The sequence below is a fragment of the Pseudophryne corroboree genome, chromosome 11, assembly GCF_028390025.1.
Source record: "Pseudophryne corroboree isolate aPseCor3 chromosome 11, aPseCor3.hap2, whole genome shotgun sequence".
NCBI lineage: Eukaryota > Metazoa > Chordata > Amphibia > Anura > Myobatrachidae > Pseudophryne > Pseudophryne corroboree.
Window position 1 is genome coordinate 320,432,962 of NC_086454.1, and position 21,551 is coordinate 320,454,512.

At 45.7% G+C, this 21,551-nt stretch overlaps 1 protein-coding gene across 1 annotated transcript in view; it reads left to right on the forward strand.

The window, feature by feature from the left end:
- The window catches only part of LOC134969617 (dual specificity protein phosphatase 22-A-like), a 110,229-nt gene that overhangs the window by 53,937 nt on the left and 34,741 nt on the right, over positions 1–21,551 (forward strand). Inside the window, exon 6 of the mRNA XM_063945687.1 lies at positions 11,792–11,866. Coding sequence (XP_063801757.1) covers positions 11,792–11,866 — 75 coding nt within the window. The remainder of the gene's footprint in view (positions 1–11,791; positions 11,867–21,551) is intronic.

The window sequence follows — 21,551 nt, forward strand, 5'->3', positions numbered from 1 at the left end:
TTCAAATACTTTTTATTTTATTTTATTTTATACAATACCTGCATGTATTTCCTCAAAAAAATGAACATAGAAAGCATGAAATATTTTTTTTTTTAGCAAACCAAATGATAATTTGAAAAATGAATTAAAGTGAAATTGAAAAAAATGGCATAGTTGTTAGCAAACCAAAACAGTTAGCAATTGAGCACAACAATGTTGCACTGTAGGTGGTGCAGATGTAACACGTGCAGAGAGATTTAGATTTGGGTGGGTTATATTGTTTCTGTGCATGGTAAAAAGTGGCTGCTTTATTTTTACACTGCAATTTAGATTTCAGTTTGAACACACCCCACCCAAATCTAACTCTCTCTGCACATGTTACATCTGTCCCAGAGCCGGATTAAGGCTATGGGGGGCCCGGGCACTTCAAATAGCTATATAGCAAATAGGTATATAGTTTCCCGTACCATTTAAAATCACTCTGTGGGCTGATTACCACATGGCATTAAAGTATACTGCACCAAACAGCACACCAGGCTCCCCTACTCCCGGATATCTGCACCACGCTGCTGGCTCTCTCACTGCTTGCTTCCCCGCGTCAGGTTCACGGCAGTAGTTACACTGGGTGTGGGTGCCGCTGCAGTGACATCAGAAGGCCACGCCTTAACGCATTTCATCAACACTTCATCAGAGCCTTCTGTTTTATTAGTAAGTTAATACATTTTTAATATTCATAATAGAATAACACCATAGAAAAAGGCGTGAGACTGTCCGGCTGGAAGGGGAGGTTGGAGGCTGGGTAGATTTGGTTATTTCGATCTTTTAACCTTTTTCTCAAGTATTTTTTTAAATATTTAGAGTAAGTTAATACATTTTTAATATTTATTATAGAATAACACCATAGCAAAAGGCATGAGAATGGCCGGCTGGAAGTGGAGGTTGGAGGCCAGATAGATTTAAGGCCCATACACACTTGACGATAAAATGAGCGACGTCGTTCATTTCAGCCCTCATCAACGATGCCGCTCATTATATCGTCAAGTGTGTATGCATCCGATGACCACCGATGCGCGGCCCCGCGGGACGTTAACGACCCTCGCTTATCTGTGGAGCATGTATGCTCAATTTCCACTATGGTCGTTACCGACCAGAGACGTCGATTAATGTGTATGGTGTCAACGACCAACGACCAAGCCACTGTTCACCAGCCCTGTTCCCAGCTCATTAGTTTAATAAACTGTTCAGCTTGGATGCTTCAACGATGAATGGTCTTTGGTCGTTGGTAGTGTGTATGCTCATGTCGTTTGCTCAGCTGTTCAAGGGAAGTTCAAGGGAAGTCGTTAACGACGTGTGCATCATCAAGTGTGTATGGGCATTTAGGGTTATTTACATTTTTTAGCCTTTTTCACATGTATTTTTTTTTTATATTTATAGTAAGTTACTACATTTTTTATATTTATTATAGAATAACACCATAGCAAAAGGCATGAGACTGGCCGGCAGGAAGTGGAGGTTGGAGGCCGGATAGATTTAGGGTTATTGACATTTTTTTTTTATCCTTTTTCACATGTATTTTTTTATATTTATAGTAGGTTCATTAATACATTTTATAATATTGATAATAGAATAACACCATAGAAAAAGCCATGAGACTGACCGGCTGGAAGCTCCCCTTCCAGCCGGTCAGCCTCATGGCTAAAAAAAAAAATGTCAATAACCCTAAATCTATCCGGCCTCCAACCTCCACTTCCTGGAGATGGAGGCCAGATAGATTTATGGTTATTTAGATTTTTTAACCTTTTTCACATGTATGTTTTAATAGTAAGTTAATACATTTTTAATATTCATAATAGAATAGCATCATAGAAAAATCTGTGAGACTGACCAGCTAGAAGGGGAGATTGGAGGCCAGATAGATATAGGGTTATTTTTATTGTTTACCCTTTTCATGTGTATTTTTTAATAGTAAGTTAATACATTTTTAATATTCATAATTGAAAAACACCACAGAAAATGTTGTGAGACCGGCCGGCTGGAAGGGGAGATTGGAGGCTGGACAGATTTAGGGTTATTTTGATTTTTTTAGCCTTTTTCACATGTATTTTTTATATTTATAGTAAGTTAATACATTTTTAATATTCATAATAGAATAACACCATAGCAAAATGCATGAGAGTGGTCGGCTGGAAGGGGAGGTTGGAGAACGGATAGATTTAGGGTTATTTAGAAGAAGAAAAAAGAAACTAATTAGAGAATAACCATTATTAATAATATTACTATGCTTGCTTTATATTTATTTTATAAATAATCTGGGTCTTTAAGTCATGGGAGCATATATAATGGGAGCAGGGTATGCAGTGCACACAGGCACTTAGGTCCAGGGGGGGTCCACACTGCACCTACTGCACTATTATAATAATTACCTCTCTGGAGTACCATGTCGGCCAGCACTGCAATCAGCAGAAATCACTGGGGAGCAGATGTACTAAGGCTTGAAGACTGATAAAGTGGAGGGAGATAAAGTAACAGCCAATTAGCTTCTAATTTTTTTTAAACACAGCCTTTAAACTGACTTTTAGAAGCTGATTGGTTGCTACTTTATCTGTCTCTACTTTAACATTCTCCAAGACTTAGTATAACTGCCCCAGGGAAAATGTTGCAGCAACCATTTTCCTAGTGATTGGCGCATGTGCAGTAGATAAGTCGGGTCTGGGACTCCAGATCGACAACAAAAAGGTCGACACACCTTAGGTCGACATGGACAAAAGGTCGACAGGAACAAGGTCGACATGGGAAAAGGTCAACATGAGTTTTTTATGTTTTTTTGGTGTCGTTTTCTTCGTAGAGTGACCGGGAACCCCAATTAGTGCACCGCTTCGCTCGCCATGCTTCGGGCATGGTGCCTTTGCTCCGCTCCGCTTACCGTTCCAGTCGTAGTCCACGTGGATCATTAAGTATGAAAAAGTTCCAAAAAAGAAAAAAATTGTGAAAAACTCATATCGACCTTTTTCCATGTCGACCTTGTTCCTGTCGACCTTTTGTCCATGTCGACCTAAGGTGTGTCGATCAATTGGCGTCGACCTAAGGTTTGTCGACCCAGAGTCCGGATACCAGATAAGTCACAGGGAGTGTAGCATGGGCCCAATATTCCCAGAGACCAGTGCATGCACAGCACCCTCTGGCACAAAGACAGAGTTACTGCACTGCCAGAGAGGAGGGGGCCCTCACAGATCCTGCACACAGGCCCTCTCCTCTCTGAAACTGCCTCTTTTTTAACTAGTTTCCTAAACTTTTAAAACCATTAAAAAGTGCAGATGACAATCATAGCACAAGAAAAAAATGAAGGCAGACATCAGCTTCCGGTTTGCATTCCGCAGTGGAACGAACATCGTAGAAGTGTGGCAGTTGGGCAAGCCGATTAGGAATCCCCTCTGCCCAACAGTCGAGGCAATTTAACCTGCCAAGCGGGAGCTTCCCCGTGATCCCGATGGCCCAATCTGGCCCTGCAGGGGCCTGTGTGTGTTTTTTTTTTTACTTTGTACAAACACCATCGGGATGCATAACCAGTGCAACTAAGACACATGCGCATACGACAAACATTGCACAAGAGAGAAATAGAAGGAGACGTCAGCTTCTGGTTTGCGTTCCGCAGTGGAACGCACTTCCTAGAAGAGTGGCAGTTGGGCCAGCTGATTAGGAACCATTGCCTGACAGACGAGACAATTTAACCGGCCAAGCGGGAGTTTGCCCACGGTCCAGGTGGCACAATCCGCCACTGGAGGGGCATATGTGTGTGGGTTTTTTTAAGCAAAGCCTATGTGTGTGTTTTTTCACATGTGGTGGCATATGTGTTTGTTTTGGGTGGGTAGAGCATTGCTTTACCCAGGATATACACTGCTGTTTAGACGGCCACGACTGCATTTGTGCCCAACTGAGAATGAGCACCTTTAGTATCTCCCTACACAGTCTGCCCTCCTCTGCACTCTAGACAAGTGTATTATTTTACCCATTGATATATTTCTAGCAGTATATTAATTTCCTTTTGATTGTAACCTTTCTCTGCAACTTTGAGTATTAGATGACTCCCCCCACCTCAGTCTCTCTCTTACTGCAGATCCCCTAACAGGAAGCAGCTTCTCACCCACCTCAAAGGTGCCGAGAGCTCCTAGAGCTTTCTTGTAAATGCCGGAAATTAACGATTTTAAAAAAGAACTCGGCAACACGCATTTCTGATTGTTCAAGCTGGTCACGGAAAAACTTCACAAATATAAATGTTGGTCTGTACAGCAATATGCCTAATCCGCTTTCAGCAATTACACCCCGGTCAGCTCAATTTATCCCCATCAGATGGTGGTGTATAATTCTGCAGTGCCACCAGCTTGGCCTTCAGATACATGCACTTCCCTTTGCTGTAAGATAGGTTTATTTATACTCACACACTGATGGATTCAAGCATCTAAGTGTGATTGCTAGCGGCTGCAACTGAAGTGGTAATAGTTGCGCCATCCCCCCGCCTGCCAGGACAGAGATCTGCACCATACTAGTGCCGGCGGCTGGCGTCCTGCATCACGCTCTGGCTGAGCGCCACGAGGATATTTCTCCGGGTGCCTGCGCTGTCACATTGGATATTCCCGCTGGTCCGGGTAATTATTGCACAGCATTATCCTCTGCACTGGGACGCCACTAGCAGGACTGGAGAGACATTTACCCTATTATAGGCACTTATCAATTTTGTTGCAGTGAGAACCGCTAATGTAACAGATCGGACGTGTCTGTTTATTATTACAAGAGGGAAAAGGGCCCTAATTTGCACACCTTAATTAGGTAGTGAGGTGCTACTCTGCTTGAGACTTAGTAAAGTGTACAGAGGGAAAAGGCAGCAGGTGCACTATCTCACGCTAGCTCAACCTGTAGTAACCAGAGGCACTTAGCATATTCCTGGCCAGGGCTATGAGCTTACCCACCGCATCAAGGTAGCCTCTAACACTAACTATAGGGGTTCAGGTCTGGGGGGCAGGACACCCCAGAGCCACCCAGCCAGACAACCCCAGGGCATCGCAGGAGTGATAAAAATATAGGGTTAAAGAGGTAGGAGCAGCTGTTGCTGCATGTGTGAATAATGTGAGGAGTAAAGGGAAAATTATGTGAAGGTGTTACATATATATAAAACAAACTATAAGTGCCATGGAGTGATGAAATAGTGTTAAATTGCGATGCCCCAGGGACACCCAGCCACGGTAGGCACAGGGAGCCCCGCACCCCAGAGAATTCCCCCCATTATGGGCTGCCATATTAAACAAAATGTAGGAGTCTTACCTCAGTGTGCTCATTCCAAATGTAAAGGATAGAGTGTTGGACTATTTAAAATCAAAGGGCTGGGTGGGGCAGGGTGCTAAATTAGGGTGAAGGTGTCTCCTACCTTCAAAAATGTATGAATACATCAGTTACAGAGGGAAAAGGGCCCTAATTTGCACACCTTAGTTAGGCAGTGAGGTGCTACTCTGCTTGAGACTTAGGGGGTCATTCCGAGTTGTTCGCTCGCAAGTGAATTTTAGCAGATTTGCTCATGCTAAGCCGCCGCCTACTGGGAGTGAATCTTAGCATCTTAAAATTGCGAACGATGTATTCGCAATATTGCGATTACATACCTCGTAGCAGTTTCTGAGTACCTTCAGACTTACTCGGCATCTGCGATCATTTCACTGCTTGTCGTTCCTGGTTTGACGTCACAAACACACCCAGCGTTCGCCCAGACACTCCCCCGTTTCTCCAGCCACTCCTGCGTTTTTTCCGGAAATGGTAGCGTTTTTCCCCACACGCCCATAAAACGGCCTGTTTCCGCCCAGTAACACCCATTTCCTGTCAATCACATTACGATCGCCAGAACGATGAAAATGCCGTGAGTAAAATTCCTAAGTGCATAGCAAATTTACTTGGCGCAGTCACAGTGCGGACATTGCGCATGCGCATTAAGCGGAAAATCGCTGCGATGCGAAGATTTTTACCGAGCGAACAACTCGGAATGACCCCCTTAGTAAAGTGTACAGAGGGAAAAGGTAGCAGGTGCACTATCTCACACTAGCTCAACCTGTAGTAACCAGAGGCACTTAGCATATTCCTGGCCAGGGCTATGAGCTTACCCACCGCATCAAGGTAGCCTCTCATTGGGTAAGTCCCTAACACTAACTATAGGGGTTCAGGTCTGGGGGGGCAGGACACCCCAGAGCCACCCAGCCAGACAACCCCAGGACATCGCAGGAGTGATAAAAATATAGGGTTAAAGAGGTAGGAGCAGCTGTTGCATATTATTACAAGAGACACATTGTTGCTATCACCTAACAGTGTAAAAGGACATTCAGCTTTTTCAATCAGTGTGGTTGGAGTATATCATTTGATTCCCTGAATTCATATGACATTTTTAGTCTGTTATTAATTTTATATTGAATTTAGTAAAACTTTTTATAACTTTGGAAGCAAGTTCTATGTGTGATAATTTTGAGTAGAAGCAAACACAAATACACATTAAAACGTATTAATTTATTTATATAATCTAGTACATCAAGTGCAATAATACCCCTTTTTTCTGTAAAATAGGTGCGTAGTATAATTTCAGTCCACAAAATAAAATAATCTTTTCATTGCCTCGGCTGCTTTCTAGACCTGTGTACTTATATCTACAGAACTGATGGGTATATACTGCATGACACACAACAAAACGATGCAAACTGGACACCAGCAAGAAGGATTTCCAATTTTATCCATGTTCGCTACGAATGTCATGTTTAGCACAACCCATGGCAATACACCATTGTGCAGAGACTGCGGCATGAAGCAATGATGAATAAATGTGATTGTCTCACGCCAGACCAGATTGTTACCGCCAGATACACAACTTTAGCCCCCATACATCAGCAACATATTTCCGCATTGTCCAAATCCCCCGACAGCCGAGTCAGGGAATAAGGAATATTAAACATTTTTGTAAATCTTAATTCTCCGATCCCGACTGAAAATGGATGGGATTGGCAAAATGGGTATTTTTAAAATAAAGTATATGCTAGATTCCCTGATAGATCACAGATCATCGATGGCCCGCGGATCCGCAGTACTGTTCGGGTAGGGAAATCGGGGAAACTGACTTTAGATGTATGGGGGTCAGGAGGCCTGAGGCAGAGAGGCCGGATTCTCGAATTCTCCAACCGTATCATCAGCATTCAGGAACATTTATTTCTTCTCACTTCAGCTGCTCAGTCTCAGAGACGTCAAGTAAAGACCTCAATACATCAGTTGGACAATTCCTCGATCCGGACGGAACCGTGACTGATTGGCAATCCATCAGGGAAATTCTTCATTTTAAAAACCCCATTGCCGATCCTGACCGTTTGCTGTAAAATACTGTAGGTGTAAAGAAACTTAACTGGCTGCTCCAATCACAATGTGTATGGGCAAAGGTAGCCCATGAGCTGACCTGTAGAGTGGTAGGATTGGCCCTGCCTATAGGTGCAGAAAAATAACCTCTTTATAACGATGTGAAGTAGGGTTGTTACTACTGTTCTTTGAATCCATTATAAATGTGACATTCTGAAAGTGTCAACAAATCAGGTACAACTTCCTAAAAATCTGGAAAGTGAAAGAGTGACTTTGTGAGATACATAATGTACATAGAGATCTGACATTGTTGTATACGAGATGCACAGAAAATTGCCCCAAGCACGCAATAGAAATATGTAGCTTAGTGTACACTTTATGTAGATTAGCGTTCCACTCTAGTCAGTGTACTCCCAATGCTGTCCTGTCTAAAGTCATGGTCACTTGCCATCCAGAGGTAAAAATAATGTAGAAAACTCAACTAATCGCAGGACTTACTGTGGCTTTCTCAACTCCTGGGTTAATTGGCCGGAGCTATTCTATTATATCCCTCGGTAAGCCACAGGCCACAGCTAACACATCATAATGGACGTGCCTAGAGTTATGCAGTTACCACACACAGTAAGCCCGCTACTAGCCCTTAGGGTGCACTCAATGCAGCTTTTTGCTTGTATCTTCCTGAGGTACAGGCAGAAATCCACGTTAAGGGCACCCTAAAGGCATGACTTTTTTCGGGTTGCACCCAGTGGTGCCGAGAAAGGGGGGGGGGGTACAAATTACCCGGACCCAGGTCTGATGGAGGGGCCCAATGAGGGCCCAGTAGGGGTCCATGCCCCCTACCCCTTACCTGGCAGCAGCAGCTCTTCTCCTCAGCCCAGCACACGCCGCTGTGTACTGGCCTGAGTGTGGCCATGGAGGAAAATACTATTTTTTTCTAAGGGTACATGACCACACCTCCTGTGATTAGGCCACGCCCCTTGAAAAGTACCTGGGCCCAGCCCGGCTCTCGACTTCCCTGGTTGCACCGCCTCTGTGGAATGCCCTACCATGCACAATAAGACTCTCCTCTAGTCTCCAAACCTTCAAGCATTCACTGACAACTTACCTTCAGGCAAGCTGTCAGGAACTGGTGCAGAATCCGGAATTCGGGATCAGGTACCAAGTGGTTGACGTTACCCAGAACAGAGGCGCGGAGTCTAACACGCCGGAAGGTTTTCACCAGGGAACCCCGCAAGGGGATATTGGCTTTGCGGCTTCCGACGTGCAGGTCGCGGCCCCCTGTCTGGGTCACTTGATACCTGAACTGGACTAGAGTTATGGTAGAGGTGTTGTATATGACCAACCGCAGGGATACACAGGAACAAACAGGAACTGGAGAAGGTGGCAGGGTGCACACGGCCAGATGGTACGCTGGGGCCGTGGAGATGGAACAGCAGCAGGCACTCCAGGGGTGACACAGGAGGTAGCGGCACACGGACGGACTGGGGTGCAGACACTTGGAGACAGGGTAACGGCAGTCGGCAGACTAAAGTCGTCAGCAAGATGTTGAAGCTGGAATTCAATACTGGAACAAGGCAATACCCACTGGACAGATGAACTGAGACCAGAGAGGAACCAGAGAGCAGAACACCACATGGAGTAGCTATAACTGGCAAAGCCTCTTGGGATTGAGAGGCTTAAAAGAACAGGCTGGACCAATCAGTTGTGAGCACCAGACAGGCCCCCAGTAATTGATATAACATGCAGCTGCAGTGCAGACTGAGCAGGCTGACAAGCTGAATAGTAGTTTTCAGGTAACAAGCTGTAATTACAGAATCCAGACACCTGTGAAGTCAGTTGCTGAGTGCAGGAGCTAAGGCACTGGGAGACAACTATGCAGGAGCTAGCTGTGACCTGTAGTTCCACAAACTGAAGCAAAGGTAATTTATAACAATAACAAAACATGAGTGCTCAGGATTGTAACACAAGCTTATCAAATTCTAGACCATTCACTTAACCTTCATAAGCTGTTCTATCTACATATATTCCAATTGTACAGTCCACACATATACTCACATATCATTGCTCTGTGGCCATACCATGCAGCCCTCCGAGAACCTTTGCAATCTGGTGGACAACTGTGCAATAGAAAGCACCTATCCTTGTGTATCAATGCCTATTTCCCTATAGATTGTATGCTTGCGAGCAGGGCCATCCTACCTCTAAGACTGTTATTACCCAGCTTTGTTTTAGCATTGTTTCCAATTGTAAAGCGCAACGGAATCTGCTGCGCTATAGAATAAACTGTTAATAAATAAATAAATCCATATATACTTACTATTTGGTGCTTGTCTATGTGTTTGCATGAATTTCCTCTCCAACTTCTCTCACACTTTAAAATATCCTGGTGGGTTAATTGGCTTCTGATTAAATTGACCCTATGAAATGTGTTTAAAATTAAATAAGGAATGTAAGCAAAATGAAAACTCTCAATTCAATATAATCAACAACTCGCTCTTCCCTCAGTCTCACACAATGGTTGTTGATGTAATATAGATATTAGATATTCACCTCTCAAGCGCGGTCCATTAGTACAGGGGCCCCTCAGGGCTGTGTCCTCTCACCCCTGCTCTTCTCCCTGTACACAAATGACTGTACCTCAGAGGCGCAATCAGTAAGGATCATCAAATTCGCCGATGACACCACCGTCATCGGCCTCATCAAGGATGGGGACGAATTGGCCTATAGACGGGAAGTAGACCGGCTGGCCCAGTGGTGCATCCACAACAACCTTGAGCTCAACCCCCTCAAAACTGTCGAGATGATAGTGGACTTCAGGAAGAAGTCATCTAGTGCACCTCCGCTAACGATTGCTGACAGTGTGGTATCGCTAGTGGACTCCTTCAAGTTTCTAGGGACCACAATCTCCAGGGACCTTAAATGGGGGTCCAACGCTGACGCCACTGTTGGGAAAGCGCAGCAGAGGTTGTTCTTCCTCAGGCAACTAAGGAAGTTCAACATCCCACAGAAGCTTCTGCTCCTCTTCTACTCCGCGATTGTGGAGTCGGTACTGTGCTCCTCGATACTCGTATGGTACAGCTCCGCCAGCGCGAGGGACAGATGCAGCTCCAACAGGTGGTCAGAACCGCAGAGAAGATCATCGGGGCCGACCTTCCATCAGTCCAGGACCTGTACTTGTCCAGAGCTAAAAAGCGGGCAATGAAGATAGTAAAAGACCAGCTACACCCCAGCCACAGCATGTTTAACTTGCTTCCTTCAGGCAGGCGTTACAGGGCTGTCCCCGCCAGATCCACCAGAAGCCTCAAAAGTTTCTTTCCCCAAGCGGTCCGCCTGCTGAACTCCTGAACATTGACTGACTAGATGTACTTGTAACTAACTTGTGTCCCTACGGTATACCTATCTGTGTAACTTTACTTGCCCCCCCTTTCACCTGCTTAACTGTTACCTACTTGGCTGTTGTATAGCAAACCGAAGACAAATTCCTAGTATACGCAAGTATACCTTGCCAATAAAGCTGATTCTGATACTTAGTTTTGATGTTTAGTTTTCTAGGTAGACTAGAGGAATGGTCAAGAGTGTGGCAATTACAGTTTAATGCCCAAAAATGCAAAATCATGCACTTGGGTCTCAATAATCCAAAGGCTAAATATAGTATTAATGGCACTATGCTGGAAACTACTGAGGAGGAAAGGGATCTAGGAGTCACTATTTCAGGTGACTTAAAGGCAGGTAAGCAATGTAACAAAGCCATGAGGAAGGCTAGTCAGATGCTTGGCTGCATTGGGAGAGGAATCAGCAGCAGAAAGAAAGAAGTAATAATGCTACTGTATAGGTCATTGGTACGGCCTCATCTAGAATACTGTGTTCAGTTCTGGAGGCCATATCTTCAAAAGGATATTAATACATTAGAGACTGTACAAGGAAGGGCAACTAAAATGGTGCATGGCCTACATCACAAAACATACCCAGAAAGACTAAGAAATCTCAATATGTATAGTTTGGAGCAGAGAAGGGAAAGGGGGGACATGATAGAAACTTTCAAATATTTCAAGGGGTTTAACAAAGTCCAGGAGGGAAACATTCTCCAAATGAAGAGAAGCAATAGGACACGAGGACATGCACTGAGACTGGAGGGGGGGAGGTTCAGGAGAAATATGAGGAAAAATTACTTCACAGAAAGGGTAGTGGACAAGTGGAATAGCCTCCCATCAGAGGTGGTAGAGCAACTTAAACATGCATGGGATAGACATAAGGATATCCATACAAAGAAATGAGGATCAAATAAGTTTTGAGATAAAAATATGGAAAAAAAAAAAGGGACAGACTAGATGGGCCAAGTGGTTCTTATCTGCCGTCAAATTCTATGTTTCTATGCTACGTAAATTCCACGAATAGTCCACCTTTATTGTAACTAATATCTTCTATGTTCTATTTTGTTCACTAGGATTCAGCATTTTAAAAAATGCATCAAGTTCATTCATGAATGTCGTCTGCGAGGCGGAGGCTGTCTCGTGCACTGGTAAGTGTCCTCTATCAGTGTGTTCGTCCAATGCTCACTTAAAATGGGTTGATTCGCATATGGGTAAGTACCCTGCTCCTGAAATGAACATGCTATTTGCCTTTTAGAGAAAATTCTTGAATAATTTGTTAATAATCTATTTTTTTACATATATGAATCTCAATTTAGTATTTTGTTCAGTTTGCTTTTGTACCCTATAGGTGTCACTGTTACCATTGCATAGGATTAGTCGTCGACTAAATGGCACCCAGAGAAAAACACATAAGCGGAGGAGCCTGAGAGCATAATACTAAATAATGTAAAAAACCAAGGCCCTCATTCCGAGTTGATCGGTCGCAAGGCGAATTTAGCAGAGTTACACACGCTAAGCCGCCGCCTACTGGGAGTGAATCTTAGCTTCTTAAAATTGCGACCGATGTATTCGCAATATTGCGATTACTAACTACTTAGCAGTTTCAGAGTAGCTTCAGACTTACTCTGCCTGTGCGATCAGTTCAGTGCTTGTCGTTCCTGGTTGACGTCACAAACACACCCAGCGTTCCCCCAAGCACTCCCACCGTTTCTCCAGCCACTCCTGCGTTTTTTCCGGAAACGGTAGCGTTTTCAGCCACACGCCCCTAAAACGCCGTGTTTCCGCCCAGTAACACCCATTTCCTGTCAATCACATTACGATCGCCGGAGCGAAGAAAAAGCCGTGAGTAAAAATACTTTCTTCATAGTAAAGTTACTTGGCGCAGTCGCAGTGCGAACTTTGCGCATGCGTACTAAGCGGATTTTCACTGCGATGCAATGAAAAAGAACGAGCGAACAACTCGGAATGAGGGCCCAAATGCATTTGTAATGTGCAGTTTGGGATTGTTGATGTATACCAAATGTTTTATCAACAGTGGATTAGTAGTTTTTGAGGTTATCTGTCAGCCGAAAATTCTGAAAATGGCTAGTTTTGTCTAGGTGCACTAAAATCTATATGTCCAACAGTGGCTCCTTACCTATCTGGTGGGGGGCTCTGCATCGTGTCTGGGCTGATTCCTCTTCCACCCTGCCTTCCTGGTGATCGATGGCAGATGTCACCGGGGGCGGAGCTTAAGCTGATGGGAGGTGGGATCTAAATCTAGGGGCAGTGCATAAGTCCAGTGCTGCCAGATTCTAGGGACTGTGGGGGTCATTCCGACCCGATCGCTCGCTGCAGTTGTTCGCAGCGCAGCAATCGGGTCAGAATTGCACATGCGCCGGTGCCGCAGTGCGCCGGCGCATGCTGGATGGCCGAATGCCATCATTCCCTAGCGATCGCCTCTGCCTGATTGACCGGCAGAGGCGGTCGCTGGGCAGGAGGGGGCGGGCCGGCGGTGTTCGGCCGCCGTTTTGGGGGTCGCAGTCTGGCCAACGCAAGCCTGGCCGGACCGTGCGGTGGGTGGGCCACAGCGGCTGCGTGACATCACACGCAGCCTCTGTGACCAGGGGCAGTGACGAGCAACTCCCGATCAGCCACAGGAGCTGCACTGACCGGGAGTTACTCAACAAGTACAAAAGCATCACCGTTGTGCAATGCTTTTGTACTTGTGCGGGGGGGGGAGCGGAAGCCGGACAGACATGCGGGGCGGACTATCCCTGTGCTTGGCGTCCCCCCGCATGTCTGAGTAACTGATCATAGCTTCAACTCAGAATGACCCCCTGTATCGGCTCCAGTGCTGGATTCTAGGGACTGTATCGGCTGCATTCTCTCTGCTATCACAGTCAGGACTGGCAGTCTTAGGAGGAGAAATCACCTCTCCCTGGGACTGCCTGTCTGGCTGTGATTAGCAGGCAGTGCTTCCAATGTTCCTGCGGGTGGCAGATTTTACTGTGCACCTAGGTAAAATCCACCACTGTATACGTCTAGGTTGATGATATATATGTACTGTATATATATATATATATATATATATATATATATATATATATATATATATATATAGCTTATAAATACACTGAAAGACAGTTATATGACCACTAGAAGGAACGGATCAATGCTGATGACAAACGTGTGATATAGGGTCAGGAGAACCCCTAAGCTACATGTCTCTGCGGCAGTGTGCGTGTGTGGAACACAGAGACATGTCACCCAGTACTCTCCCCCATTGTGGTTTATCAAGGACACACTGAGTGTTCTAGTGACTATTGCAGAGCTTGTGGTGGCAGGGCAGGAAGAGGGAGGGGTACACACACTACTACATACATAATATAGTGAGGTGAGCCAGTAATTCCACGTCTAGTGTAAGATGTACATATTACCTCACATATGGCTGATTTGCTTACAAATACCACTAATTGCTGATATTACACACTAGACGGCTGTGCTAACGGATGCTCATTTGAGGGACAAAATTAAATATTGGGTTTTTATTTTTGGCTTGTAATTTCCTGTTTTTCAGGTTTTATACTGCTGAATTTTTGATTATTTCCATTTTTATACCCAAAATTCCTCAGAGCTGGCCAAGAAAGGGTTGTTACAAACCCCTTATACAGTATATAGAGAGTATAAGAAAGGAAAAAAGAGCGCCTAATAGTAATCACGGATCTCACCTCAAACACAATCTGGTGAGCATATGGTAAAAATTAGTACTGCTCATTTTAAGTGCAGTTTCTTCGGTCATATGGCCCAACATAATAGTAAGCATATAGAGCATAAAAAGAAATGAAACATAGGGGTAAATTTACTAAGATGGGAATTCTATTCAAGATGGGATGTTGCCCATAGCAACCAATCAGATTCCATTTCTCATTTATCTAGCACCTTCTGGAAAATAATACCTGGAATCTGATTGGTTGCTATGGGCAACATCCCATCTTAAATAGAACTCCCATCTTAGTAAATTTACCCCATAGTGTGCACTGTTTGAAAAAGTCACATTAAATAACCATTAAAATATTATAACCACTATCAGGGACAGTTCAGTCCCAAAGCGAAATATCTAATAAAGGTTATATGGTTTCTTAAGGATTTTTAGTCATACATTGAACAACATAAGGAGAGTTATGGTAGACTTACCATGGCTAACTCTCTTTCTGGGAGGTACACTGGCTTCCACAGGAAATACATTAGGGTGTAGCGTGGATCTTGATCCAGATGCACCAACAAACTAAAGCTTTAGGCTGCCCCAGGATGCATTGGGGCCTCCTCTGTAACCTCACCTCCAGGCACTGTGAGCTCAGTTTCGTTAACCAGTCCAATGTAGGAGCAGATAAGAGAGAAGGCAGTTGTTAGTCACAGATGTTAGTCACATTCTCATGACAGGAGAAGGGGCCAGTGGCTAATGCCATACAAACCCATAAAAGCTAGGTGCATCAGGGTGGGCGCCCTGTGAAACCCTGTGTACCTCACAGAAAGAGAGTTAACCATGGTAAGTCTACCATAACTCTCTTTTTCTGCAGTGGGGTACACTGTGTTCCACAGGAAATACATCGGGGATGTCCTAAAGCAGATTCTCAAGGGAAGAGACGTGCCTTAGCGGGTATGAGAACCCGTCTTCCAAAGGAAGCATCTTGGGAAGCGGAAGAATCAAAGGCATAGAACCTAATGAACGTATTCACTGAGGACCACGTAGCCGCCTTGCACAATTGTTCTGCGGACGCACCACGGCGGGCTGCCCAAGAAGGTCCACCAGACCGAGTAGAATGGGCTTTAATAGCAGCAGGAACTGGTAGTCCAGCCTGTGCATAGGATTGTGCAATCACCATTCTAATCCATCTGGCCAAGGTTTGCTTATTCACAGGCCAGCCACGATTGTGGAATCCAAACAGTACAAAAAGGGTATCTGACTTCCTGATAGAGGCAGTCCTCACCAAAGATATACGGAGAGCCCTTACCACATCCAAAGACCGCTCTTTGGGGGATAAGTCAGAAGAGATAAAGGCCGAAACCACAATCTCTTGGTTAAGGTGAAAAGATGACACCACTTTAAGTAAGTAACCTTGGCGAGTTCTCAGAACTACCCGGTCACAATGTAAAATTAGAAAGGGTGGACGACAGGACAAAACGCCTAAGTCCGACACCCTTCTAGCAGAGGCAATAGCCAGCAGAAACAGGACCTTGGCAGTGAGCCATTTAAGGTCCACTGACTCAAGAGATTCAAATGGAGACTCTTGCAGGGCATTCAGGACAACAGACAGATTCCATGGAGCCACAGGAAGGACATAGGGAAGCTGAATCCGTAACACACCCTGAGTGAATGTATGAACGTCAGATATAGAAGCAATTTTTCTCTGAAACCACACCGACAAGGCATATTTGTGAATCTTGAGGGAGGCCAAACGAAGGCCTAAGTCCAGGCCTTTTTGCAGGAAAGCCAGGATTCTGGATGTTTTGATTCTGTATGCATCATAGTTCTTATCAGCACACCAGGTGAAGTAAGAATTCCAGACCCTATAATAGATCCGAGCAGACGTCGGCTTATGGGCATTTAACATAGTTTGAATGACCGCCTCAGAGAATCCTTAGGCTCTCAGGGGTGATGCTTCAAGAGCTACGCCGTCAAAGCTAGTCTGGCCAAGTCTGGATAGAGACAAGGGCCCTGTACATGGAGGTCTGGGCATTAAGGAAGTAGAAGAGGACAATCTGTCGATAGACCCTGCAGGTCTGAGAACCAATGCCGTCTGGGCCACGCCGGAGCGACTAGAAGTAGTATTCCTCCTTCTTGCTTGAACTTCCGCAGAACCCTGGGCAGGAGTGACACTGGAAGGAACACGTAAGGCAGCCGAAAGTTCCATGGAATGGCTAGTGCATCCACGAACGCTGCTTGAGGATCCCTGGTCCTTGATCCGAAGACCGGAACTTTGTGATTGTGTAGAGACGTCATCAAGTCTACATCTGGTAGGCCCCATGTGTCCACTAGGAGTTGAAAGACTTCCGGATGAAGACTCCACTCTCCGGCATGTACGTCCTGGCAACTGAGGAAGTCCACTTCCCAGTTTAGGACTCCCGGAATGAACACTGCCGATATTGCTAGCAGATGGCGTTCTGCCCATTGAAGGATTTTTGACTCTTCCAACATTGCCATGTGGCTTTGAGTGCCGCCTTGATGGTTGGTGTATGCCACCGTGGTGGCGTTGTCTGACCATACTTGAACAGGCCTGTTCAGTACCAGAGGCAGGGGGCGAGAGTTAACGCATTGAACACCGCCCACAGTTCCAGAACGTTTATCGGGAGGAGGGACTCCTCCTTGGTCCAATGACCCTAGAAAGAGTGTTGCTCCAACACTGCACCCCATCTCCACAGACTGGTATCCGTCATCAGCAGGACCCAGTCGGGGATCCAGAAGGGATGGCCCCTGCTCAATTGCTGGTCCTAGAGCCACCAAGTAAGCGAATGACGAACCTCCGGAGTCAAGGTAATCATGCGAGATCTGATCCGATGAGGTAGGCCGTCCCACTTGAAAAGGAGTAATCTCTGCAGAGGGCGGGAATTAAATTGAGTGTACTCTACCATGTCGAATGCCGACACCATCAGGCCAAGAACTTGCATCGCCGAGTGTATCGACACTTTGGGGCGACAGAAAAAGTATCTTATCCTGTCCTAAAACTTCAGGACTTTCTCTGGAGACAGGAACAGACTTTGACTGTGTGCCCCCAGGTGCACCATGCTCTGAGCTGGGACCAGCGAGGATTTCTTCCAATAGATGAGCCACCCGTGGGCTTGTAGGAAGCTTACCTTCAGTTGTAGATAACTGAGGAGGACATTGTGGGAGTTTGCCAGGATCATCAAGTCGTCCAGATATGGCAGGATCCTGTCTCCCTGGTGACGTAGATGTGCCGTCATTACGGCCATGACCTTAGTGAAGATCCAAGGAGCTGTAGCCAGTCCATATGGTAGAGCCTGGAACTGATAGTGTAGGTTGCCAATAGCAAACGCAGATACTGCTGATGTGACCTGGCAATATGTATTTGCAGGTACGCGTCCTGAATATCCAGGGATACCATATAGTCTCCGGGTTTCATTGCCAGTACAATTGAGCGCAGCATCGCCAATGGAACTTGGACACTCACAAACTTGTGTAGTGATTTGCGGTTGAGGATAGGCCGAAATGACCCATTGGATTTTGGGACTAGAAACATGGTTGAGTAGTAACCACTGCCCCTTTCGGACAAAGGCACCATCACTACCACTCCTGTATCCAGGAGGGAACTTACAATCTGCTGCAGAGTTTGCGCCTTTAGTGGATCCGAAGGGATGACCATGGTGCAAAACTGGCGAGGGGGACGTCTCTTGAATGAGACTGCGTACCTGTGAGAGACAACTTCTCACACCCATGCGTATGAAGTGGTCTTTAACCAGACCTGGGTGAACTGCAGAAGTCGGCCTCTCACCCTGGGGTCCCCCGGGGGAGGCCTGCCCCATCATGCGGCAGGCTTGTCTTGTTTAGAAGCAGGCTGATGTGCCGCCCAGGACTGTTTTGCCTTGGCTTAGTGGTTTCGGAAGCACGAGATTGTCTTGGGTATGCCTGACCTTTTGCTTTCCCTTGAGGTCGAAAGGGACAAAAAGTGGTACCTTTTGCCTTCTGTGCAGAAGGATTAGTATTTGGGTGAAAGGCAGTCTTAGCAGCTGCCAGTTCAGATTTTATTTAGGTCTTCCCCAAACAAGATGTCTCCCTTAAAATGGAGTACCTCCAAGGTCTTTTTGGAGTCCAGGTCCACCTTCCATGACCACAGAATGCGGCGAGCCAGGACAGACGTAGTCGACGCCTTGGCCGCCAACACACCCGCCTCAGAGGACACCTCTTGAATATAATAAGAGGCAGTGGTGATATGAGACAGGTAATATCTGGCATTGTCAGATATATCCTCGGGCAGCTCTCCCTCTAATGCCTGAACCCATGCTTCAATACCTTTAGCAGCCCAGGAGGCAGCAATAGTGGGTCTATGTACAGCACCTGTCAGGGAGTAAATAGATTTCAGGCATCCCTCCACATGCTTATCTGTCGGTTCTTTCAGTGAAGTGACAGTGGTGACAGGCAGAGTGGATGACACCACTAGGCGGGTGACATGAGAATCCACCGGCGGTGAGTTTTCCCACTTGTTACATAACTCTGCTTGGGGAGGATAGCGAGCTAAGGCCCATTTGGAGAGAGGGAATTTCTTTCCATGATTAGACCAGGGCTTCTGCCTGATGTCTACCAAATGGTCAGAATGCGGTAATAGATTTTTAGCCACCTTCTGTCGTTTAAACATGTCAGTTTTCTTGGTGTCAGTAGTGGAATCATCATCATCATTGATTTGTAGGCTTTGCTTAATAGCAACCACTACAGCAGGGACGTCAGTTTGCAATATAGAATCCTCGTCAGAAATGCCTGATTTAGTGTCTGACAGGACAGTATGTTCCCCCTACTCTTCAGATGAAACATTTGAGAGATTTGTGGATTATGAGGAGGAAGCAGCCCGCTTAGATGACCCAGAGACACGGGATTGACCTGGGGTAGATTTTTGTCTGACCACGGAATGAGTCAACTGCTGCATCTGGTTAGACAGGTTGTACGCCCAAGGCGTATTGGCCATAGGGACTATTTGAGGCTGTAATGGTACAGGTGGTTCCATAGGGGGCATAATGTGTTCCACTAGAGTACCCAGTAGGTTTGAGAACGTGGCCCAGGGTGGCTCTTGATTGGTTACAGGAGCCGCGGACTGACTAGGAGGTGTATGTCACATAGTACACAGACCATCATACACAGCTTCCCCCTCTGGTAAATCCTTGGCACATACTCTGCATGATGCAGGAGCGTCCATAGATTTACTGCCCTTACTATTAGACATTGTACACAAACACAACACAGAGCGGTTTAGTACGATGAAGCCAGACAGAGTGTAATACCTATGAATAAATCCGATAGTATGTGACTGAGTCCCCAGTACACAACACCTGCGAATAAATCCGGTATTATGTGGCTGAGTACACAGTAGAATACACGTATTAGGTAAATACTGTGACGCACTATATAAACGACCCTGACGCATCTAGTCCCCTAGGGTACAGAATATAGTGATAGATCTCTGGGAAACACAGAAAGTGAAACCTCACAGCAGATACAGGCACACACAGTCACATTAGCAACGCAGATAATTATTATATGACAATAAAACTGCACTGAACTAATATATGTATGTATATATATATATATATGTAACGCAGCGCGATCCTAGATCGGAGGTATATATCAGAATACTCGTACAATATATTCTGTAATTGGTACACTTTTTCTTAACTAACGCTGTCTGTATAAAGACATGTAGAATACTCAAGTGTTTGTAAAGTCCCAGCGCTGTATACAGGTGGCTTTACAAGGGAGACCTTGCCCTGCAGTCCCGGAGACCAGCCGCAGCTATACCTAAAATGGTGCCCAGCGTCTCAGTCAGGGAGTGAGGGAGAGTGTGAGGGAGCTCCAGGGTGGGAAAATCTGCAGTAGATGTCGTCCTGGGCCGGGGAGGGGCTACAGGTCAAGCGCCGACTCCCCTGTTCTGGGCCTCACTGCTTGGTACTACGGAGCCTTATAAACAGGGGAGTTAGTACACCCGACCTGTACTCCTATGCCCTGGCAGATATAGTGGTGTCCCTGCTCGGTGACATTGTCCACGCCAGCGTCGCAGTCCATCTCCCTAGACATGCGATCGGAATGCGATTTAATGGTGGGTTCCACCTGGGGGACCCTCTTACCTCCTCCCCGTAGCAGCCACGCGAACCAGGAGAGCGTCTGCGACCGTGTGCCTAGAGCCGGAGCGTCTCTGCCGCAAGTACCCGGTAACAGGCCGCGGGAGTATGCGACGCCGCTTGGGAGGTGACAAAGACGCAGCGCTGAATGTCACTCTGACATATAACAGTGCTGTGTCCCTTGAAGTCTTCTATGAAAGCTTTTTAAGGGCTGCCCAGCACAGCCCCTCTGTTAGGTGACCTGCTGCTATAGGCACCAACTTGAAACTGAGCTCACAGTGCCTGGAGGCGAGGTTACAGAGGAGGCCCCAATGCATCCTGGGACAGCCTAAAGCTTTAGCCTGTTGGTGCCTCTGGATCAAGATCCACTCTACACCCCAATGTATTTCCTGTGGTACACAGTGTACCCCACTGCAGAAATGTAAAATATTAAGTAGCACACGTACAGAAAAACATGATGACCGCTTATCTGTCCATAGAGGATTCTCGGGTGTAGTATTATAGGGCTGACGCGTTTCATCTGTCAGAAAAAGAAGAAAAAATAAAGCCTCTGTATTGGGGCACCCATCATGAAAATGAATTGACGATAAAACTTAACTTTTAATTATGTTCACACTAAAATTTAATATGACAAAGGACAATTAATTATTAAAAATTAAACATTAATTTCACACATGAACTTCATGTTATGGTGCTTAATGACACATACCGTGGGGTAAATTTACTAAGATGGGAGTTCTATTTAAGATGGGATGTTGCCCATAGCAACCAATCAGATTTCAGGTATTATCTTCTAGATGGTTCTAGATATATGAGAAGTAGAAGCTGATTGGTTGCTATGGGCAACATCCCATCTGAAATAGAACTCCCATCTTAGTAAATATACCCCCGTGTGTTTAGGCCTTGGTGAAATTGTATTCAATAGAATTCAATATAATGGCTGTGGCCTGTCGATTATTTATATAGTTTTGACAGGCTCACTAATCCCATAGTGGTATTTTATAGAGTGGT